We start from the raw sequence: 25,366 nt of genomic DNA on the forward strand, positions 1-25,366 counted from the left end.
CGGTACCGTGTAAAAGCTGCAGGCTCCCTGGGGCCTGAATCGTGGCTATGGACTGCGGCTGCAAATGGACCAGCCTGCACAAGCGAACACCGTAAGCAAGCTGCGTGCTTCTTTAGGGACAGCATTAACAAGTAGCCATTGCATCCATAAACCATCTTCAGGAGAGAAACTTTTGACCTAAATTTTACCTCAAAGATTTTTAATTAAGCTAGGTGCTTTCAAACAGTTTTAAGAATTTAGCTCACATCTACTTCTATCAGAAGTACTAAGCAACAAAGTAATTTTAAACTTTTCAAACAGTTTAAATACTTTTTTTTTTACACGCACACACACACACAGTGTAATATGAATATCAGTATTACATTTCTGTGGAATTACCAGGTTATTTCTTCCATATTGTCTTTCCACTCAAATATGTCATTTGGAATAGTTCATGCCAAGTGTTACAAGTTCTGTTTTTTTGGTGTGGGTTTTTGTTTTGGTTTGGGGGTTTTGTTTGTTTGGGTTTGGGGTTTTTTTCCCCTTTTTTCTCTCCACAGAGGAACATACAGGACCTCTGAACACCTGATCATATAAAATCTACCTCCACATCTACAGAATCCCAATGCACATTAGAAAAATAATACTGTAATTGCACAGTAGGCTGGGAAGAGGAGAGGCTTACACAGGCAAACATTGGTTCTTGAAATATAGCAAGACCACACTAAAATATCTCTGAATGTGGTTTATAAAAATAGTCTTATTTGTTGTAACAGTAAGACTAATGCATTGCTCTGTAATAAATAGAAAATGTTTTAGTTATATAATAGCTATTATATAGAGAGACTGTATGTATTGCATATGTACAGAATATAGATATAAATTTTAGACACACCTGTACCCATATGACCATATATAAAACCAATGTGCAAGACCTGATTCAAAAGGAAGAATCTGAGTTTACAGATTTTAAGTATTACTGCATGTAGGGGATGTTGGTTTTCTCCGAAGTAGAAAAACAAAAATAATTATTCCTTGAAAAATTAAAAAAAAAAATGTTGCTACTTGACATAAGCACTGATTAAAAGAAACAGAAAATGAAAAGACTCATACCCATACAGGCCCTGTCATGCTTAAGGCTGGTATGTCAAATACTGATTTATAATTATTAAAATTAATTTATAATATTTTCCCCAACACAGGCTTGTTAAGCCATTAGGAAGTTTAGTCCAAAAGATCATAATTAACACAAACATCACTTTTATCAGCTATCAAAATGTTTTGATGCTACAAAATACTGCCAAATGGTTCTTCATTAATTCCTTCCTCTGGCACATGTGGTATGCCTTTTATAAGAAGTATCTTCCCATCGATCAAGACAGCAAAAATCACAAGGCTGAGAGTTCTGAAGTAGCAGCAAGATCTTCATCAGAAGAATTTTCTTAGCACATCAACTATTAGAGAGATTCACCATGAAACTCACATCCCGTCCAAACAAAAATCACTGCATTCTTCTATTTTACATGCAGTTTTCCCAGGGTTACCAGCAATTTTTGAGAGACTTCTTACATAGATTGTCTATTTAAGCTCAGCAGCAGCAATTACACATGGTTAGAGTCCCAGAACTGTCCCTACAAATTCTGTGCAAAATAAGAGTATGAAAAAGTGCCAGCAAACCCCCCCAAAAAACATCACGTGAGGGCAAGTGGGAAGTGTTACAGTAACAGCAGTGCCAAAACAGAGGACAAAATTCCTTAGAAGAAAATACAAGATCATACATTCATTTACGGTGTTGCAAAATACAGTTAATCTGAATTAATTTTTATTTTATTTCAAACACAGTCACTGTAAAAAAGTGTGGAAAAACTCTATTATTTTTTGGATGATATAGTTTGTCATGATCCTTTCTTGCACTTCTAATAAGAGAAAAATATAACTTCTCCTAAAGATTCTCCTACCACTAGTAATGTCCAAATATTGATGCTAGAGGTTCAAATAAGTTTTAAATTTTGCCATTCTTTCATTAACTTTCCAACTATTAACAAACAAGTTTCATTTTTCTTCAAATTAATACTCTTCTAAGGCATTGTCAGGAACCTCAAAAATTGCATTTGTGTTCTCACTATCTAGTATACACTAATTTTTCACATGACTAAAGTACATATTGTAATCATCTCAATAACTGTTAAGGCACACAGGGTTTACAAAGGTCCATATATCACCACAATGAACCAGTAAACACACTCAGGGACCGTTAGATATTGATTTATTTGCAATTATCCTTTACAGATGCTGTCCGTATTACTCCCCTTTGCATTTCATCATACTGATTCAGTTTCAGGACTGGTAGTAACCATTATTCCAAGCTCCACATAATGATAAATAATGAAAACAAAGCTGTAAGAGTACTTTGACATGCAGGTACAAAGCACTCAACTTGCCAATACTGGAGAGTAACGGCTTCTTTATAATAAAAAGCTAATTAATTGATTACTGTAGTTGGTAGCAATAAGTACTATATCAAGTAGTGATAATACTGATTATCTATCACTGTAACTCAGCATAAGTATTTTCAGCACTGCAGGAAGTGGATACTACAGAATATGCAAGTAAGGTACTGCCAGACTGACTTCACAAACCTGCCAGCAGTGAAACAGAAACTGCTAAAAACTGCCGTAAGGTGCGAGGAAGTCAGTCTGTTCTAAATTCATCAGGACATAGATTAAAGCCAGACCAGACAAGATCTGTAATTGATTTTGGACCACATAAAACCCAGGCCATTGCACTTCCTTGAATTAATTTCTACTTGAGCTAGACATAACTTAAAAAGAGGCCATTATTTAGAAATTGTCGTTTTTTTCAAGACTGAAGAATTTACTGTAACTGCCGGTACATTTGTGAAATGCCCAACTACATTCTCTGTTAAAAAGCAACACTATTTCTAGCCCAGAATGTCCTTAGATTCAACTTTCATCTACTAAATCCTATTCTACTTTTGTCTGCTAAGTAAACAGTCCTATTAAGAATATATTTTGTTCCCTTTGTCACAGTCAATGATGAAGAACTCCTTAATTAAACCTGATCTAGTTGAAGATGTCCCTGCTCATTGCAGGGGGGGTTGGACTAGCTGACCTTTAAAGGTCCCCTCCAACCCACACTATTCTATGATTCCATGAACTTTAACAGACACTGTAGTAAAAAAGTAGATTTTTATTTCTATCTAGTTTACCAAGTGATCCAGACTTCCTCTCCTCATTTACCTGGTCTCTTCATGAAATAAGACCTCTCCAGTGTGTCATCTGTTAACTTTATCAGTAGCTCTGAATCAAATCCTAATCAGATTTTTAAGATTCTTTTTTTCCAAGTCACATATAAAAATGCTAAACAGATTATGAGAAAAAAAAATATCTCTGAAAACATTTGATGATTCTCCATTTAAGGCTTCATGTCAGACTCTACCATATTAGTAACTTTATTTATGTTGCTTTTGTACAATTACTTGATGTGGATAAATCCATCTTCTACAATCACAGGATAATTTGTATTAATATTAGTACTAACCACGTACACTTTAGTTCTCTGTATTATTCTAGTTCTCCATTTCATGAGTCACTTTTTACATCTTAAAGATAAGTTTTGGAAGCATCCACAGGCTGCTGGCACAATATCACTGAGACAGTTTCCTAGTACAGAAGGAGATGAAAGAATGGAATCAGTTTATTACCACTTGACTCCTAAGTTACAAAATTGAAAGACTGAGTTTTCGTGTGGGATATCAGAAACTGCAAGAGTTTATTCAATTCTTGAAACCTAGTCCATGTACTCTGAATAGAAAGGTAATTTGTTTATGTGGGTTAGGACAGATGGCACGGGGACCTAAAATGAGTTTTACTTTGAAAAAACAGCAACAGTTTACCCAATAGATCTGTTCTTTTTTTGTATTCAAAATCATATATCCCCAGTAAGAATGCAAGTAACAGTTTGTATTGCTTTTTATTACGATTAGCCCCTCAAAACCAACTCAATTTTGAAATGGAACTAGATACTATTTGTCTTTTTTGGTCTCCCTCTTCAAAGCATAGAATACCCTTTCATACACAGCAGCTTTCTGCTCCGTCCACTCTGACAAAGTCAGCGGGAATACCTGAAAGCAATTCTCCACAACTGCTCATCCACAGACAGATTCAAGACAACTTGCAATTTCATTCTAAATCTAGGCACTTGGGCACTGCCTTAACAGTTTCAAAGCTTTTATTGGAGATGTCAAATTTCATTCATCACTAGCTACAGCACAGGATGAGTATGAAGAACATGGGCATTAGCTTTATTAATTTTTAAGAGTGCTATATATCAATACATCTCTGTGGGCTCAGAGAGTAATGGTACAGCCAGTTATGAGATACAAGTGGGTAAAAACCCACAGAATTCACTGACCACAGTTTTGAGCCTAATGCTTAAAAAGACAATACCAGAAATCTACAACTGAGAGAAATGAAACCCAACACTACCCAGAAAAATTAAAAATTCATTTGTTCACAGGTTGCACCAGCCTGTTCTAATTCACAGGACATTTCTAGAGATAAACTCTGGATAAAAAAAAATTTTTAGAAAAACTAAAAAGACGGTCTGGATGTAAGGGGAGCAAGACACTAGTGGGGAAAACAAACAGGTGAGAAGTGGACACTCCAAAGAATTCTGCCTTAAAGCATACAGAACCTACCAGCATACAAAATAAGTTTAGAGAAAAATAAAATAAATAAATTATGCAAACAGGGCATATCACCCAGCTTTTTAGGAAAGTACCCTCCCCTTTCAAGTTGTTATTTTGGCTATCCTTGTATCTTAAACTATTGCCTTTGATTCCTCCATCTAGTCCTCTAGCAAAGGCTTTTTCTAGTAACTTTCCCAATTCTTGAGAATCTACAGTGGTTCAAACTCTCCCTTGAGCCCTGATTCACCAGTCATAAAATTATGCCTAACTGCCCTTTGAATATGCCTGAGCAGATAGGTCTCTCCCTTATCCACAGTAATAACCCATACAAAAATGTAATTAATCAATTCTAAATCTGAATTTTGCTCCCACTTGTATTATGAAATAACTTGTTTTACTAAAAGTCCATCTTCTACCTCTTCTTCCTGGCATCTTTCTCTATGACTAAGTAAAAGCTTTAGGAGAGCAAGCCACCTTAACACATTCCTCTTTACAGTAAACCGAAGTGGATAGGAGTAGGCAAATTAGATTTCTTTTGCCAATATTCTACCTGTATCAGAAGTTCTCTCTCATTCTCTGTTGATTTCACAACATAAAAATTCCACTACGCCTTTCCACGCACAAATTTAACTGTAGCTTTTTTGCTCTATTTTTGTCCTCTGAAATTCTAAATCATGATAAACTTCTATCCCCTTATTTTTTATCATCTATCATCTGTATCATTGCCTCATTCTTTGTTTACTGCAATTCACAGTCATCTTCCATGTGCTTACCAGCCTTTCACTCTATTATTCTTTTTCTAGCTTCTGTGTACTCCCAGGTACTTGTATGTGGAAAACAACGTGGAACATAATTATTCCAGCTATGCAGAAAGAGAGAGACCTGCACTGCCACCTTTCCCATTTTAAGTGCTACTCCAATTGGCATATATTTCAGAGTGTTCTTACAGTGAAAACACAATATAAGCACAGGAGTAGTTTCAGCAAAACAGCATTTCTGGAAAATGCCTTTTGGAGCTGGGTGTAAAAATCTATTTCTGCTGGCAGGTCTTCTTCAGTTTCTCATTTCTGATCTGGAGTACATGATTGCAAACTTTCACTTCTTGGCCTTCAAGCAAACAATTGTTACAGCTCACTTTTCATCTGCAACACAAGACTCACAATCACCTGTCCTCCTCTGTGCTTCCCCAAGCTTACACTAATTTCGGCATTACGTTGCAAATTGCAGACTCCCCAAAGATCCAGTCATCTTACTCATAGAGTTGCCTTGTCTTCCTTGCCTGTCATTTCATTCTTTTATCTTTCATTTCTACCCTCAGCTGTCACACCAAAACCTTAAATAGTTTCATTTTTTGTTGTGCTTCTGCCTTCAATCTGCAGGCACTGAAGGCAATATTTGGCAAGAGCTTTCACACAGTAAAACTGGAAAAAAACAACACAATTTTTACTCAAAGGAACTGCAGTTACTAAAGGCATTTAATATGTTTTTAAAAATCTTTTCTATGTGATCACAGTCATTGCTGCACATCAGATAAAAGGCCTATAATGTTTCAGCCATAAACTGTAACTCTGGGCCCCCTTTGTATTTGCCCTGAAGGAAGTCCTAATAAAGTCTCCAACTTCCAGCCCCTAACTGATGAAAAAATCTGTAATCTTCTGCCTCCAGATCAGACTCAGAAATTTACTGGAATCACACTGGCAGTTTTTTAGCTATTAGAGATCATTTTTTTGGTGTTATGGAAAAAACAAAGGACACATTCAGGATTGCAGTTCAACTACATAAAGTAATGCTCACTAAAACATATCAAACATCATTCCTTTCTCAATTTCTATCATTCCCACAATTAAATGCATATTTATCCCTTTTCTGGAGTTAAAAAACCTTACGTTAAATATATACAGGTGATGAATTTCAATAAAAAGATTACAGCATCTCTGATTCTGTTCTCTCAGGATTACCTTCAGACCAACAGCTGCTTAAAACAATATTTATTCAGAACAAAAACATGTAAAAACACACATTTTAAAATTAACAAACATCTTACACAAACACCTACTCTACATTCAATTATCAATACACCATCCAGAAAGTCTGGCAAGTCTAAAATACTTCTAGTCCTTTCGGTAGGAGACTTGGCACCAATGAAAGCCGGACACATTACTGCACTGAGGGGACCCTATAGAGAAATTCAAGTGTTTTGAGGCCTCGTCTTTTGAGTCAGGTCATAGTACTCTCTTTCCTTCTTGCTAGGGAAGTGAAAGTTCAACTTGATTCCTGAAGTATTTCAGTATTGTCATCAATGTATACTAGAGTATACATAGTGATAACTTCTATGGGAAAAACCTTCTACGGCATACAACCACATTTTCCTGAAAAGAGGAAGAAAAAATATGCTGCAAGAGCATAATTAAAACAGGTTACATAATCATGTTTGAGAAGCAGGATCCTAAGTCCACATTTCCACATCTAAATTCAGCTATGTGGGCGTTTTTCATCCAAGGTTTTACTGCTAATACAAACTCACACTATTTGTGTGTGCCTGTGACCTTAATACTGCCTTAATCACATTTGGAGGCTTCTATAAAAGCCTCCAAATCACATGGAGGCTTCTATAAAATTGATGACTATGTTCTCTCAAAAATTTTCTGTTCTGACTCAGAATCTAAAGAGAATGTAAAGAACAAAGCAGAAGATAAATTATCATCACAGAAACTCAAAAGAATAACACTTAAAAATTTCAGATTTTTTTCTTTTTAAGTTAAGGCTTAAAAATTTTAAGTTATAATACTGCATAAAGGATATGGGGATAAAACAGGACAGAATCACCTGGATATTCCTTGGGAGTGGGAGGGGGGAAGGCCGGAGGGGAGAAAAAAAAAAAAAAAAATCACAAAAAGCAGCCTTCAAAGCAACAGCTGAGAGCAGCAGTTCAAATAGCTACAGAAAAGACACTGAACAGAAGGCCTCCCTAGGTATAACCAATATGGTTTCTGCACTGATATAAGGTCTCCATATTTGTAGCTTGTATGCACACTTCAATAGAAACGTAAAATGCAATGATTCATACAGCAGTAAGTCTTTATCATAACACTAGAATTTCAGCTTTCTCAAACCAAAAAATCCCAAACAAGGCATGCCTTACTGTATTATTTGAATAGGACCAGACAGAACTCTTCAACATGTAACATTCAGAAGAAAACTGTAGAAGAAACATACAGGTACGAAGTCCCCTTTACAACTAGACGAACTCTCACTATTGGTTCAATTAGCTTACACATTCCTCAACACCTTCAGCAGAATTCTGTCTCGGATGTAGAAAGGCTGTTAGGATGCTGTAAGAACCATCACAAACTTGAAATTCCCCCCAGACACTGTAACCTACAATACAGTGAACAGAAAACGAAAATGAGATTTCATGTAACGAACCAATCTAACAGCCAGCAGCCATAGAGATGAGGGTCCTGTGCCCTCACACCTGCTAATGCAGCTCCACCTCCCCTTGCCCTGAATAGCATGACTTTGATCCCATGGTGGTCCTGTTCACCTAATTAAACCGGCAGAAAACAACCACCACCAGAAAAACAGATTCTTCTCTGCAAAGAATGAAAGGAGAAGGGAGAAAAGAAAATCGGGGCAGAAAATTGGCACCTTGTCAGTGGCAACAAGCCATTAGATCTGTTTAACTGATTATTAAGATACTAGACTACCAGAAAATCAACCTTTGCAGTACGATGTTATATAATGATAGCTGACTTGAAACAGAAGCTGGATATTTAACTCTTTAGCATACTTAGAAAATTTATTAGACAATAATAAAAACCCAATCTCAGCATATAAGCCTTAAATTCTTAGAAGGATTTAGGCATCCACTTCTACTAACTTCTATGACAGGGAACCTGAACACCTTTGCAGAGCTTGAGATACCAATTGCTCCTAAATGTATGCTATTTTGCTATTTTGAGAATTAAAACGGAAAACCTTAACACCCATTGGTACATGCCTTACATGTGTTGGGTGTGCAGCTAAAGTATATTAAGACAATATAAACTACAAGGAGATCAGCCTCTCATTCATAAAACACAGGCACATACTTGTGTAGCTAAAAGCAAAAACCAACTTAGAGCTGGTGCAGACTCACCAGAAAGACAGCACTAATAAAAATCAAACCTCAGCTGTGTCATTAATGTATTGACTAGAACTATCCAATGACATACTAAACTGATATTCAAATATGTTTGGCAGGGAAGAGAAACAAAAAGGTTACCTTCTTCTTACTTTTATTACAGTAACTTACTTCTGACCTGAAATACATGATGAATGAATTCAGCTCGTAAAAAGACTTTTTAAAGTAATAAAAGCAGGATTTGTAATATTAGAAACAATATTTATAGCTCCAAATATCCAGTTTAGAAGCTTCATAAATTATGTAAGAAAACAACCTTTTTATTCCAAAGAAGCAGAACAGGATTGTTTCAAAAGGTATAAAATTCAAGACAATCTAAAGCATCGCCGAGTAGCTGATAGAGCTGAAGAAGGATAGTCTCCTGCACAGGTGTTGGCATGTTCTGACTAAGCTCCTAACCACAGCTTTGGCACACACAGCCTGCGTGACTGCCACCGAGGCTGTCTGCTCAGACAGATTACCAGATGGTGGCTAGAAGCTTACTGTGTGTGTATCCTGACGAGAACGGAAATAAACTACACACAGATTGTAAAGAGCTCCTTGCTATGATTCTCAGACCAAAAATCAGTTAACTTAGCACCAAGATTAAGAATATATGCGAGTGTATTAGTTTGTTTGGCTGTTTTTAGAAAGCATAGAGGAGGTTATGGAATACAACAGAGGATGTATCCAATTAACCTTAAATGTGTTCCAAATATTGTTAGCCTTCCCCCTCATTCTTTTTATGTTTACACAGTTTCTAAAATACTTAATTAGTAAATAATAGGCTGCCTTCCATTAAAATAAAACAAAACTATAAATAACCAATAGTGCCAACAAAGCCCTTTCAGCTCTTCTTCATTGTTACTTCCAAAACTATTTTAGCCTGTGTAGATTTTTGAGATCAAAGTAAGTCTGCATACAGTGGTTGTTCAAAGCTTTGGTGGCAGGCAAAAGTTGGCCATGAGCTATTATTTTGCAAAACAGAAGAGAAGCTGGAGACAAGATCAGAACAGGGGAAGTTTAGTCAGCAACAGAGAACAGGAGCAGCAGAAGAAAAGGCTGCCAAAACCTCATATCCTGGAACTCAAGAGAACATCTCTTTCATATTACTACTACGTTTGGACAAAACCAATCATTTAACAACTGACTGTATATCAAAAATTCCAAGTACAATACACTCAAAATGAAGACTTTTTTTCCTGAAGGTAAAGAGATGAAATAGGAGCTATCTATCTTCATGACTATTTTTCTTATTTGTAATAATGCAAAACCAAGGACAATATCTTCATGTTAACCAACTCTGATCTATGCTGAAACACATAACTGGGGTATTTTCCTTAACTATTACATTAGCATGGATGTGTGCTACTCTTTCTGATTATTTTGCCTGCTGGGTCCAAGCCAAGGCATGTACACCATACAGCACAGCAACAATTTTTGCATGAAGTGTGAAGGAGGCTTGTGAATTTCTTTACTATTACGAACATCCTTTTACGGCCATTTTCTCAGGCTATGAGCATGAAAAAAATATATATAAACAGGTGAGACCAATGTCACAGCTACATGCATTGTTCCTAAGTCAGCTACAAGAGCTAAGTATTCTAAACAAAATTAAAAAAATAATAATCAGTATACATCAGAAGTGTGGAAATACAGTGGACACAGAATTCTCACATTAACAAATTATCACTGGTACACATGACTAAATTTTTAAAAACAGTATGCATAGTGATTTTTTTCTTATTTGTTCTTTTACTTTTTAACCTATAAAAAATTGTGGAAATTGCTCGACAGATTTAAATCACAGCAAACAATCTCAGCTTTTGCTGTATTGCTTCAAGAGAACAATTTCTTTACAGGTGCTACAGAAACATTGGGTAGGTTTGCTTTCTACCATGAGTGAAACATTCCTGCAAAAATAAAAGCAGCTTCAGATGTTTAGTAAATTAAATATCTGATTGGCTGATCTGCTTTGGATGATTGACAGTATATAGCACATTATCTCAACTGTATATACACAAGATGATAAAAACTGGTATACTTTGTAACATTTTTCTGCCTTTCTATTTACAAGAGACCTGCAAACTGAAACCGTTCCCTGAGTAATATGGTAACATTGCAATCACTTCAGCATGTTTTGACCTGTGTTTTAAGTAACAGAATTCTATACCAGACTTTCAAACTTGTGTAACTAACTTTTTAATTCAGCACCTTAGTTGAAAGAATTTAGAGTATTTACAAGAGAGTAGAAGTAGGAAAAAGATGGGTAGCTCTTAGGGAGAACAAAGGAAAACTGAAAGGAAACAGGAAGAAAGCATTCTTTTAGGTGAAATGGAAAATCATCTGAATACAAAAAGACACATTGTGCTTTTCCCCCAAAGACAAAGCTCTGAGAGATCATGAGCAAACTCCACAGTAAGACATTAGACTGCACTAATATAAACACAAATACTTTTGCAATATAACATGAAAACATTCTTAACGTGTCCACAAAATTGTTTCCTGTTGTAGAGGGTACACTGTTTAACAGTTGTGCTTTGCACAAGTGGTTGCCTTTAGCAGCAGCAGATCTGATCCACCTCTATTGTCTAAACATCACTCTGAAATTATTTCTGTTGCAGTGGCATAAACACCCCACCTGTATATACATCATTACAGGTTAGTTTCCAGCAGAATTCCTTCACCGAGGAACCTTTCCTCAGGAAAGCAAAACCCTTATTGACAGGAGCGAAGGTGTTACCATTTGACAATTGTTCAGTGATCTGTATAAAATGCGCTGGTGGTAAGGACAAAGAAAGTATGAATGGGGGTGGAGGGCAGCAATCTCAAAGGATCTCAGACAACACAAAGACCAGCAATAGCTTCTATCCAACCCACACATGTTTTTCCTGAAGACCAAGGAGATTAGAAATTTTCAGTATTCTGTCAGGTCTCAGTCTCCCTGCTGACAGATTTCACTTTGGTTATTGCATGTAAGAGAAGACAAGATCAACAAATCCATGATTATTCAACAAAGTTTTAATCATGATCAAACTTGTCAGGCCTAGATTCGAACTAGAAATCCAATTTTGAAAAGTCCTGCGACCCATTAACATTATCTTCATAGTGTGTGACACTCCAGTGAAAAATAATTAAATTTTCTGGAGGAAATAGTCTGATTATTAATTCATAAACTCTTTGGAATACAGCCTTAGCATTTTATTTCATTTCATTGTGTTCAAACAAAAACAATTAAGACTTTCCTTTCGACTCCCAGAAGTACTGTTTGAATATACAAAACAAACAACCCTGAACACGATGAGCAGTGTATGTTCCTGCCAGAGTACTTATGGTATGTTAGAGAGATTCGTTACCATGAAAACTAAATGCTAATGTTGAATTTCATTTTTCTTAAAGTGATGTTTACATATGCAAAGGCTTTGTTTAAATATGGGGAAAAAAGGCTGAAATACCAAAATCCATAACTTAGTATAGAATAGTTAATTTAAAATATAAATACCACAGTTAGTGAGCACCTGAGCCCTTCCTTCCAGATTTTAGGGGTCTGAGTGCTTATTTCGTATTTCAATCACATTTCAGTAATTAGAAAGGGATCCAGTTTTATGCATGAGTAAGTTAAGCTGAACTACATGAAAATGGAAAAACAAAAAACAATTAGTATTGTTAACTTTGGCCTCATTCAATCTACTTTTTTTTTTTGTAAGTATATCATGCAGTAGTTCACATATTGCCCTTCCTTTTAAACACATCCCTGAACACCAAAGTAAGTTAATTGCTGAATTTTATATTGCAAACGTTTCTTCTGGAAGAATATTTCTTTAAAAATATAGTGGTGATTATTTCCCCAGCTCAAAAACATTTACCATTCTGAACATTGACTTGCAAGTGTATATCAATTACAATTAAGGAATTAACATTTTATATGTATTTTATCAATATCCCAAAATACCAAACCAGATCATTGCTTTGTTGTATTGGAAACTAAAACTACGTATATAGGGTTCCAAAATTATTACATAGCTCTTCCCACCTCTTGCATTATAAAAGTTTTATAATGAAACTGACCTTACATAATAGAAGAATTATAACTGGAAATAGACTTCTGTGGAATTTATTTTTTTCCCCCTCAAACAAAAAAAGTTCCCTTCTTAAAAAACCATCGACATTTTTCAAGTGTAATGAACTTTGCATCAATAACATCGTAACCAAGGTACCCAAGCAAGGGTGCATTGCTATGTCTTGTGCACTGCATCCTAATGATACTTAGAGATTTCTCTTTCCTTTAAAAGATTAGACACCTCGGCAAAAGCTAGTCAGTCAAAAGAGCCTTATAATTGCACAGTTACTGAGAGAAGTTGTACTGGCCGAATCCCACGTGGTGGTGTTCCACCTGAGCATGTTTCAAAAAATGTACTGTAAGCACCCTATACGTTTGTTAGTGAAGGAACAAGAACAACTGAACCATTCTCCTCCTTGACCCCTCCAAAATTCCCAAATGATTTCCAAGAGAAATGTTAAGGTCTTGACCCTTTAATTAAAGGGAAAGCAAAGCATTATTCCAGAGTTAATGAACTTACTCAATTATGTTCTCAAATGCCAAACAATGCTGACATTACTGACAGTTATACAAGCATCGGTCCGCCACCTGCTGCGTGTGCTTTGTATGGAGGCTCGTGTTCTGTTGTCAAGTTCCCTCTTAAATCATGCAAAGTCAAACCCCATCATAAAGCCCAACGTGAACAAGGGACAGCATTGCGGGAACTCCTGTGGGATAAAGGAAACCCTTATGCACAACACAATTCCCAACTCTCCCCATTTGACAGGGCTGTTGGTCCTGAGGAAGATAGCAATGGCAACAGCTATCAATAAAGAGAAAAACATTTTAAAGTCTTTATATTTTTATATTTATATTAATTCTTTATATTTTTAACATTTTCTCAGCAACATTCAAAGGTTTTTTCTTAAATTAAATACAATTTCAGTAGGTCTCTTTTCCAGGAAATGGAAGCATTTGCATATACAAAATTAGCAATTTTATTATCAGCAGTTTTTGCAAATGATTATAGCAAGAGTGAGATTCACAGCCTCACAGAAGACAGACTATTATTCTAAAATCTGTCACTATTTACACTCAACTACAGAAAGAAATATATGAATATGCAAAGCATATCTACAATTAGAATTCAAATCAAATGCATCTTACTTTCCAACATTCTTCTGTATTTGTTCTCAGTCTCGGGGGCCTCTTATTTTATTATTCTTAGCAGCACGTAATGACTCAAAATAAGCAATGTTCTCTAGCACACAGAAACCCTTTGGATGCTCTGCAAGGTAATTTTATCAAGGACTAATGGCTTCAAATATCAAGCAATCTATTTCTAGAAATGCACAGCTTTGGGTGTCTTGATTTAACAAAGCTGCAATGATGGATGGAAAATTTTATCTATGTTGTCTTTTATAAATTTTTCTTACAGATGTGTGAATATTTTTTTTTATATACAGCTTTATTTGTAGCTAACATTCTTAAACATTTTCTTATTTTCTCCATGTAGGTCTGTCATTTAAAAACAGATGGTTAGGCAAAGCCTAAAACTAAAGCCATCATCACATCACCTATTACCTACAGAATATCATACACAAATTAAAACAGAAGCATGGATTTTGTCTAAAGAGAAGGTTTTTTGTCTAAAGAGACAGCTAGACAGCTATACAGATCCTCTGCTGGTCAATCAGTCCCTGCCCTTTCCCAAGGGGACACCGCACCTATGTTATTCCTCTGAAAAATCTGTCTATCCTATTCCAATAACACAAACTCCCTAGGCAATCTATTCCAGTGCTTCACTATATGTACTACCATAAATTTTGCTTAATATGTAATCTGAATCTTTCTTATTGTATTTCTAATTTATTACTACCTGTTATAACAGGTTGTTTTGTTGATTTTTTTTTTTTAAACAGAATTCTTTTCTATTTTAAGGATGTATCCTGTCTCCCCTTAGTGTTCTTTTCTGTAGACCCTGCAATTTCACTTTTCACCTTTTCTTTGACAGTTATGTTTCATAGCCTTCTAATCATTCTTATTGCTCTATTGTAGATGCTCCGCTTGTCTCCTGAAGAGCCGTGATCAAACTGAACACAATACTGCATCCAAAGCTACGTGCCAGCTGAACAAAGCAAGAAGAATATTCCACATCCTCCACACAATATTCCTGGTTTACGCTGCAGCATGGTGTTCGGCTGTTCTGCAATACCATGTCATTGTTGACTCATGCTAAGCTTGTTTTACACAACAAACCCTAGAGCCTATTCTAAATAAAAGCTATTTGATCAACTGTTTCTTATCTTCTTGTTCTGTATTTGTACATTTGATCATATTTTTTTTTTTAAGGTAGAGTTTTGTACCTTTTCTTACATTGCATGTTATGTCTTTAGATCAATTCTCCAATAGGTCAAGTTTTGAATTGTACTCCTGTCCTCAATTGTGCTTGCAGTTCCACCCCCACCAAACCCAGTTCACTTGGCCTGCAAGTTTAGTCAGCATATTTTCTGTTCCATTTTCCAGATCATTAATGACAACATATCCCGGCAAAAGCCTACTCAATATATCTGCAAATTTCCAATCTGTTTCCATTAATTTAGGAAAGTTTCCATCAGGCCAGATTTCCACAGCTGCTAATAGGAATGATCTGTGAGACAGTATCCAAAGCCTTATTAAAAACGTAAGAGATCTTGTATCTTAAGATAAAGTTACAACATTTACTACTCCTCTTCTATGCATCAGACCTCTTATCCTGTTATAGATGCAATTTAGACTGGATTAAAACATTTTTTCCTTGTAATTTCATTTTCACTGTTACTTCTTTTCCTGGTTTCTTCCAGATGTTCAGTCAAATTTCATTTATTCATTACAAATTTATTTGGGAATTTAAGTTATGCTGTCTAGTCTATAATTTCTTAGCTTTTACTTTATCTCATTTGAAATACAGACACTGTATTTTCTTTTCCCTTCTCTAGACTGCTGTCTTATATCTTTGTAACTGTACTAATTTTCTTAGCTATCTGTCTGGAGTTTTACTATACCAGTGAAGGACTGTAGAAATACGTATTCGCAGTATTATCTGTTGGTCATCTTCTCTACTGAATATCAAACCAGTGCTTTCTTAGTAACCTTACGACAAACACAAAATGATTGCCTATTTCATTTACGACCCTTCCTACCTACTTTCAGACTTCATCTTTAAAATTCTGCCCCAATATTCCTGTGCTCATTTATATTCAAGCTCAATAATCTGATTAAGTAGTCATTTGGTTTTAGCCTCCCTTCTGTTTTAGAGCACAGAACCAGTAGTTCTTCTAAATTTTGTATGCTTTCTTCCATAGAACTGAGGAGAAACGTGGGTTTTATACATGTATACATGTGATATTTTGACCCAAAGTCTTATTAATTACAAAAGCTATTGTGTTTGTATGATCATTGGAATTTACTTCAATTTTTTTTTTTAATATACCATTGGCCATAATTCCAAAACCTGTTCCACAGAAACAGACAATGCATCAACTCCAGCAATGTCCGATGCACCTTTTGATAAAAGTTTTACACAGAATAAAACTTCAGAAAATGAAACTGCATTATAATACATCATAAGTGGAAATAGAATTTACTGAACATAAAGAAGCTGCAATTGCCCTGCTAATAACTAATAAAAGCAATCAAACAGAAGGTACTCTGTGAGGAACCTGAGAGAATAAAAATATAAAAATAGGAAAAGTATATTTCAACAGGCTAATGAAAATCACATTACCAAAGGTTCTCTACAATTTTAATGACCTGTGAGTGCATTTTAATTAATTTAAATGTCTAAAGCAGTACTCTATGCATATTCTTAATCTAAGAATATTTATGCTATTGATACTGGCTTATTAAGGGCTAGATATGTAAACAGTTTAGCCTAATTGCCTGTTACTGTATAATTTAATTGAGTCTTGTAACAAAGATTTTAAAATCAGGAGAATACATTCTCTCTCAGAAAAATTCCAGTTGCTTTTTCACCGTTTCAGTGATAAACTTCATGTCAAAGGGACCTTAGGTTTTAAATTCCGTGTCAGCTTTTACAGGATATTACAATAACACAACACGTGTCTGTCCTTGAAGTAAATGTTTAGCTCAGCTATGAGTCATATTTGCATCTACTTAAAAGTACGCACAGGCATTTGTTAGATCATTATTTAGCTACAAGACCCAGAAAAGATTTTAAATCATTTTCATCACCACAGTTCACTCCTATGTAACTGTACAGTGAATACAAACATTTATAAATTTGTCTCAAGGATACAATTTCACAGCAATATATTTGCTTTTTGCTGAACGTGATATAATCCAAATGCCTAAATTTTAAAATTGGATAAACTGTTCATTCTGAACTTTTGTAAGCTTTAAATGTTCACTTACATTTACTGCAAAGAGCTAAACAATACTTGACAGTGAATTTTACCTAGATTTCCCATACTTTGTTTTCTTCTTCTCCTCTATTTTGTCATAAATGCACTGTTTGAATACATGATTTTTAATTGCCTTTATTTCTTCTATATATTCCTCACCTGAACTCCATGGAACTGACCAATTTATGCTCTGACTCTTACTTCCCTTGTGGTATGAAGAGAACTTAAATGAATTGTAGTCTTAATCTGATTACGTGTAAAAGTCAATTTTACCCCCTAAAAAAACATTTCAAGTGTTACTTTCATTAATGTAAATGAGAACAAGGCTCTTATTTACGGTACACTCTTCAATAAAGACGTTGCCATGTTGAATCATTGTAAGAAAGAATATAAGTCACATAAGACACAGCAGAGTTTAAAAGATCTTTTGATATAGGTCAAAGGAGATGAGGCACCACACAGAAGTTTGATTCCAAGTATCACATCAAATGATCTAAGGAAGGCAAGGCGCTCATTTATACCTAATCCTTTTGACTGGAACACACACTCAGACAACTAAACTGTTGAGTAAGAATGCCCTATTTTAAAAAAATAACTTTGATGGGAACTGCAGTTTAATAAATGTGCACTACAGGACAGAGTTCTGTGAGTATCTTTGTTTTAAACACAACTTTATCTCACCCCTTCGCCCGCTACAGACTCATCGTTCCCACTGCCATTTATTTCTAACAGCCTAAAAAATAAGACAATTCACATGCGATATCTAAGGTAGTATCCTGTTAGGGGAAAGGAAATATTTAGAAATAACAGATCCAGGAAATTCAAAGTGAAAAAAGGTATCGTACCATTGTTGGAAAAGATCTTAGTCTCACACCTGAAGTTTTACATTATTGCTTAGCCACAGTAAAATCCAGTACATTCAAACATGCCCATATTTTCTGATGTCTTATTTCTGGAGCTACTCCAGTTTTCTAATCCATTGATTAAATAAAGACATCAGGGCCTCTGGTAGGACTCATTTGGGAAACATAAGATCTGCAGAAACACAGATGCTTGCCAGAACCAGCCAACTAACAGTGCTCATGTATTTCAAAGCACAAGAAAGAGCCAGACAGGCATACTACCTGTGTAGAGTTTATATATTCTGGGGGTGAAACATAACTCCACTGAAGTTTACTACAAAAATCCTGATGACTTCAGAAGAGGAACAAAAAAATAAGATTTCATAAGCCAAGAAATACTCATCTTTTCACAAGTCAAAATGAAATGAAGAGATACCTAAGACTCAAAGATGGAAGTTTCTAACCATGAATGAAGAACAGGGAAAGTGGAGATGGACTGACTGGCAGGTGCCTCAGTCATACTCAGATACTAATAGATGGGGAGACAGTATAGAGCATTATTTCCAATATGTGGTGAGAAGTGTTTCAGAAAGCAACAGAATATAGATTTTTTTTTTTAATTATTATTTTATTTGGAGGTTCAGGAGAATGAAAAGGGATGAAAACAGAAATAAAATTGTAAGTTTGTCAGAGGAGAGGTGCACTGCCAGTGTCAGACAGAAGAAATGCCCTTGCAAAAACAGACAAACATACAAAAACTAAATCACCATGGACAGATTCTTGTGGAGACAGGGAAAGGAAAGACTGAAGCTGATTCTGACTACATCAACATAAACTAAAGCTTCTTTTTCTTCTCAAAAAACAGTTTAATCTCTAACTGTGGTTCGCATACAAAAATAGGCCAGTGTAACGGTTTTAAGAGCTTTAAGAAATTTTAGATATTAGAATGTTTACCCTTGATTTGGAAAATTAAAAAGCACTGTTACATAGTCCCAAAATGCAACCTCAATAAATAAACCAAGTAGAATAAAGTAAAGAAAACAAATTCCTTTCAACAATAAAAAAATTCAATCAGGAATTAATTTTGATTTTGCACAACTTCCAAACTGAAACAGCAACACACCTTTGGTATATTCAAGTTTAGAAACTTTCACTGACTATTAAGAAATCACCAATTTATTGCCCTTAGTCTCCCAGATGTTATACCTTTTAGACCCAGCTGAAACCCCAGGTTGAAATGCTTGAAATGTTTATAAGCTTTACAGAATAGGTCAGGATTTCTCCAGTTACAAAAGAAACTTAACAGAGCAACAAGCATTTATAGCCAGTGCTCTTCCTCTGCAGGGTGATTACATCAGACTCAAAAAGTAGTTTGCCAGCTTCAACTAATCAAAGCTCCTATTATTCCCTGAAAAATTAGTTGCAATAGAAACTCACATTAAAAATAAAAAACGTGTTACCTACCTGTCCTATTTACTTTTACTAAACATCTGTCACTGCATGACACACTTCTTTCAGTCATGTTGGACAAGCGTTTTTCACCACAGCTTAGCAAAAGTTTAAAGTGTACTTTGGATTAGATACTGAGCAACTGCAAAGAATGCTGCATACCTTTGGATATCTCTTCCCTGTCGTCTTCTCTGCATCTTTGACTGGATCAGATGAAGAGCTTTCAGCATCAACAGTCTTTTGCTGCCTGGCTTCCTGAAGAGCTTTCTGGGTGGGACCTTCCAGCCCTTTCTTCCTTTGACATTCATGGCCTGCTATAAAATAAAACCAACAAAAATATCAACAGAATGCATTTTTTACTTACTCTTCTGGAAGGTATCTCTTTACTTAATGTTAGCTAGACATGTGAAATTCTAAAAGAAACACCACTTTAAATAAAAAGATATTCAAGGTTACTGTGCCATCCATATAAAGTATTCCAAGACTACATATAACTCTACTCCACAAATTATTTTGGTGTGATCTATTTCAGCTTACCTAATGACACCCTAGATTTTTGCCCCCAAAATGCAGCAATGATTTTGAATCTTGCAGTAGAGGAGAAAGTTACAGTAAAATGGATGCAAATCTTCATTTCCCTCAAAGCCAGAAGAAAGATCATCCCACTGCATCCTATCCAATATCTACCACCAATGCATTATCCTGATTTACAGTCTGCATTCCCTTTTGCTTCCCTGCACTTTCTCCCAACCCACCTTTCAAACAAGGAATTACTTATGAATAAGAAACTCAAAGAAATCCTAAGCATGTAGCATAGCTGTAAATCATCAGAATAGGCTCAAAGGAATATGAGGAACAGTATAGCACATGTGGACTATCGTACAATGCATCTGCCATGATCTGGCAGAAAGGATACTATTCTCTGACAGTCTTTGTATTGGCAGCTCACACATATCCAAAAATAGTCCCTTATGATCCCTGTATCTTGTTGCAATGCTCTGTAGTATGTACATGGGTCTACAGGAAAAAGAATGGAATACTGAATTCCAACAGAATTTGGGCACTTACAGTCCTCCAGTTCTTTGAAAAAAATCTCAGACTGAAAAAGACATTATACAGCTGAAATCCAGACTGAAATAAATGTACTTCACACTACACATTTCTAAATGCCTGCTCTTGTAAAATAGTTTTATATTAAGACCTTGACACCAAAATGCAAACTTTGTGACTTTAAAGGGGAAAAAAAAAACCCTCTCTGCTCTTGAGGCAAAAAAAAGCAGATCAAGCAAACACAAAACCTTCCTGTATACCTAACCTAAGTAAAACTGTAACTGATAAAAAGAACTGTGCCTGATCTAACAAAATGTCTGTGTTCTCCCTGCTTTAAGAGTTAAAGCTACTGTCACAGATCCTCAGAGAAAGTTATTTTTCAGGGTAACGGTATACAGCAAAATTGGTTTATATGGCAAACACTTTCTACTCACTCAGTAACTGCTACCCACTAGCATGTTGCTTACAAAGTATTTGGTTTGTTGGTGCTTTTGAAATACACATACTTATAAACCAACAGAGTTATGACAGTTGAAGGGCTTAAAGAGTCAGTAACCATTAAAAAAAAGAAAGAACAAATGCTAAAGAACTGTTGCAATTGCACTAAGATGTCAACAGCTTGTGTTTACAGATTTTCTATTCTGATTGCATTGTAGATGGAATGGGGACAACCAGGTTTAAGTACGTTAACTGGTGCATTTTAAATTTCTTTTTGCATGACCTTCTAACAGCAATTACATCAGATCAAGGAAAGGAAAAGCAGTTAACAGGCTTAGCAATGAGTTAATTCAACCATGAGTAAAGAAACTCATTGAGTTCAACTTTTTAATATAATTGGCTAATAAATAAGCAGCTGTTGTTTTTAGAAAATACAAGAAATTTACTGAGCAAGTAACAGTTTTATAACATGTTTTTAGAACCAGCTGTTATAGCAGCATTCACTTAGGTTTATAAGCAAGCCACAATCAACACTGTTTAATTCCTTCAGGCAAAAGTGGTCTTTTTTCAGAGCACCACTTAACACTGTGTCTTGATCCGTAAGTAAGGGTGCAAGTGCTCTGTTAATACACACCAATAACCTAAATTAAAAAAAAAAAAAAATCAGTTATTCCTCTTGGATAATTAGATCCCTCTATGTATGATCTTGCTACCACATCAGGGAGGACCAGATTTAAAACAAAAACAAAACCAGTTTATAATGCAAATCTTCTTACACAAAACATCCAATCCTTTTTAAAAATACTCTGAACTCAAAATACAAATTTTCTTTCAGAGCTGGCTTCTGAGTGAGCATAGCAGCCTACAAGATGACTGAGTCCTAATCCTAACTCTTAATTAGTTCTTCTCCAACTATTAAATGTCCTTCATATCAACTTTAAACAAGCAAGGTAAGTAAATAGGAAATAAAAAAAATTCTTAAAAAATAATTTTTAAGATACCTAAAGAAAACTTTCTGTTGCAGGATTTCCATACAAAGCACTGTTTGCAAAGCTAAACAGCAGTCTGGCAGTGAGACAGCAAAAAACCCTAGTAAATAAATTACATGCTCTGTATTGGGGATGTTATCCTCTTCAATTGTTTGAAATGCATCAGGCTGAAAGCTGCTACATCAAATGCCTAAGTAATAAGTCCACAATAGTTGTCCTAAAATTAACATTAACTACCGTTAAATTTTTTTCTGCCTAGCCACCAGATACAAATTTACAATGCAAAGTCATCATGAATACTACGAAACTTCCCTTTGTTTTCATTATGCACTATATGACACCCTCAAAAAAAAAACCTAACAAAAACCAAACCCACAATGGATTGGATGTACAGGACCTCATTGCCACTATTCAAAACCTCAAACACTTCAGCAAACCCAAAACTAATTAAAAGCCATTCTCAGTGCCCTCTAGCCAAAGCCAGCAATTCCAGGTGTTCTGCGGTCAAGTCAGGTTGTGGGACAGAAACAGCATCAGGAGCAGTGACAGGCAATCTCCTGCTGCCGGGAAGAGCCACTCTCGTTCCTTTGTGCTCTGCACTGCAGTGAAAGCAGACAGCTGGCCAGAAAAGGCATCTTACCTTAGCAAATGATACCTTGCCAATCGGAATGTTCAATATCTTATAATTACAATGTACCAATGTACTAATGCATAAAAGTCAGCCCTGAAAAGACGACAACTGAAAAAAATGCAGCTGTAGGTCTCCTTACAGCAGATATTTGCAAGTCCAACAGCACTGGTTCCTTCCAAACTAAGAACTTGAATTTAGAGAAAAACGCAGCAAACATTTCTCCAGTATCTACACACCGCTTGCTTCTCAAGGTTTTGATTATACTGTCTCATGAATAAGAATTCAAGAGGCAACAGAACATGACCATCTTTCAAGAGGCAGCAGAAAGTATCTGAATAAGAGACAATATCACCCACTGAGACATGAGTAGGACCTACAGAGGACAATAAAAATTATGTCGTATTAGAGGACAAAGCACTGGAAAGAAATGACCTGAAATATCACTTAATTTATGCTACACAGGGTATGAAGCAAATTAAGGCTTGTACAAGTACGTGGGTAGCTGATGAGCTTAATTTGTGTTGGCGACTAAGTGATTTTTTTTTTTTTTTTCTAATATTATTTATAAAGTGCTCCCCTGCTTGTCACTTTTTGGTATTATAAATTGCTCTTAAGATTTTTGGAGAATAAACAAGTACTGTGAACAGCCGGAGAGTGGTTTTTAGAATCACTCAAACAACAAATGAAAGTATGTGAAATACAAAAAAGAGACAGATGGGGCATCTATACTGTAAAACACTAGCATGGGGGAAGAACCCACACTATATGTCCTCAAGTCTGAGTATAATGAAAAGTTGAATGCTATATGCCTTACACTAACATAAAGAAAGAAGCCTGTTCTCTACCTCCCTATCTGAAGTGGGAGGAAAATGAGCACTGTACTCTTTAGTGGGGCAGAGGTTTATACTTTTAGTTGTAACAACATTTAAAGACTACAGCAGAGCATATCCGGTACATACAGCCACAGAAAGGTATTTTGGGGGCCTGAAATGTGCCTTCCTGAGGAGTACAATACTAAATCATACAAAAGAGGCATCAGAATCCAAAATCAGAAAGACACTGTGAACACTGAAGCACCTTGCTGCCAGTACTTCAGTGTTCCACTGTATCAACACATCTGAAGTCTATACTTAGAGAAGTTATTAGTTTAGTAACTATTTGCTTGTATACCAAATTAAAATTATAGCTTAATTTATACTGGGTAAGACTACAGAATCCTTCCAGGTTCTCCCAGAAATGAAAGCAGCTATGCTCTTAACTAAACAGTAGTTTAGAAAAGTAGTAGGGTGTGCTCCAAGGGACTCCTCAGCTATGGAAGCCTCCCACTGCTGCATGGAAACCAAGACCTGAGCTAGGATGAGGGGCATATTTCATATAATTAGATCTCAGGCCAATGCTTATAGCAATTCACGACAATTTAGGAGACCAACTGCTTCAACCTACAGTAGATAGAATTTGAAGTAAAAATTAAACCAAATATGCTACACTTATAATAGGCAGGCAGTAGCAAAGATCAGGATGGTAGTTGAAACATCTGCATTAATAGTAAATAAGCCATCTTAATAGGCAAGGAAATGCTTGCTATCCTCTTCACTCAACTACAAATCCAAAAAGAAACCAAAAAAGTTTACATGGCTACTATTCTTCTTCTCAGCCTTGCCTTTTCTGCAGGAATTTTACTCAATGGAATTAACTCCATGAATGTGGGAACTAATGAACCTTGATTGTCAAAGGCTGGGGTAACTCAGTGGCTTTTTACCTGGGGTAAATTACCAGAGCAAAAGGAAGTTTAGGCCTTTAACACACTGAAAAAAACACAAAAGAAACAGATATAAAAAAAATGTTCTAATTGCAACAAATGCTCCACCTGGAAGTTGTATAATATCTGATACCTGGTCACCTATGTGGCTGAGAAATTTGGGGTTCTCTAATGTCAAATAATCTGTAATCTCTGATTGGAGTTCTGCTCATGACTAAGGCAGATGTGACATCCCCTTCTCATGCGAATACCCTGTTGTCAAAGAGCGTAGGGCTCACTGTTTCCGTTTTTCATTATCTCACCTATTTTCAGGAGTCTTTTAGAAACCTGGTTGAGACTTATCTCACTGTCAAACGTAGCTGAAATTGGAAAACAGGTTCACAATTATTAGTGGGAATGATGCTCACAAAGAATGTGATAGCATAGGCTTCATTTACTTAGGAAACCAGAGGTGCTAGGTTTTTTTCTGATGGAGTTAGAGAAATAATTTAATAATTAAACATTTATTCAAAACACCAGGGAAGTAGTGTAGTACCAGACAGATAAATATATTATTCCAGCAGGTATTATATAGCCTTCACAACCTCCTGTTAAAATGAGACATGCTAAAACAAGAGGCTGGATTTCATAACACCAGTATTTTCAAAATGTTTCCAGACCACCATATATAGCTTCTTACAGGGAGCCGAAAAAGAACACTCACATAAAAAGAGTATCAGTGAATAAAATAACAAAATCAGACACAAAGTAGATTTCTAGGACAAAGTCCTTCCGTAGTTACTCACATATTCCATATTGTCATCAGCAGTCTCACTGTCCTTTAGTGGATACATTTTAGAATAAATACTCAAATGATAAAATTGTTGCTTTGTCACCAGGAGAGCTGATAAAATGTTTACAGTGGAAGTATTTTT

General features: G+C 35.7%; 1 protein-coding gene across 3 annotated transcripts in view; it reads right to left on the minus strand.

The window, feature by feature from the left end:
* The window catches only part of SPAG16 (sperm associated antigen 16), a 423,563-nt gene that overhangs the window by 371,903 nt on the left and 26,294 nt on the right, over positions 1–25,366 (minus strand). For all 3 annotated transcript variants that reach the window (XM_075512046.1, XM_075512045.1, XM_075512047.1), the window contains exon 9: positions 19,748–19,899. In XM_075512046.1, the coding sequence (XP_075368161.1) occupies positions 19,748–19,899 (152 nt within the window). The remainder of the gene's footprint in view (positions 1–19,747; positions 19,900–25,366) is intronic.

The sequence above is a fragment of the Mycteria americana genome, chromosome 9, assembly GCF_035582795.1.
Source record: "Mycteria americana isolate JAX WOST 10 ecotype Jacksonville Zoo and Gardens chromosome 9, USCA_MyAme_1.0, whole genome shotgun sequence".
NCBI lineage: Eukaryota > Metazoa > Chordata > Aves > Ciconiiformes > Ciconiidae > Mycteria > Mycteria americana.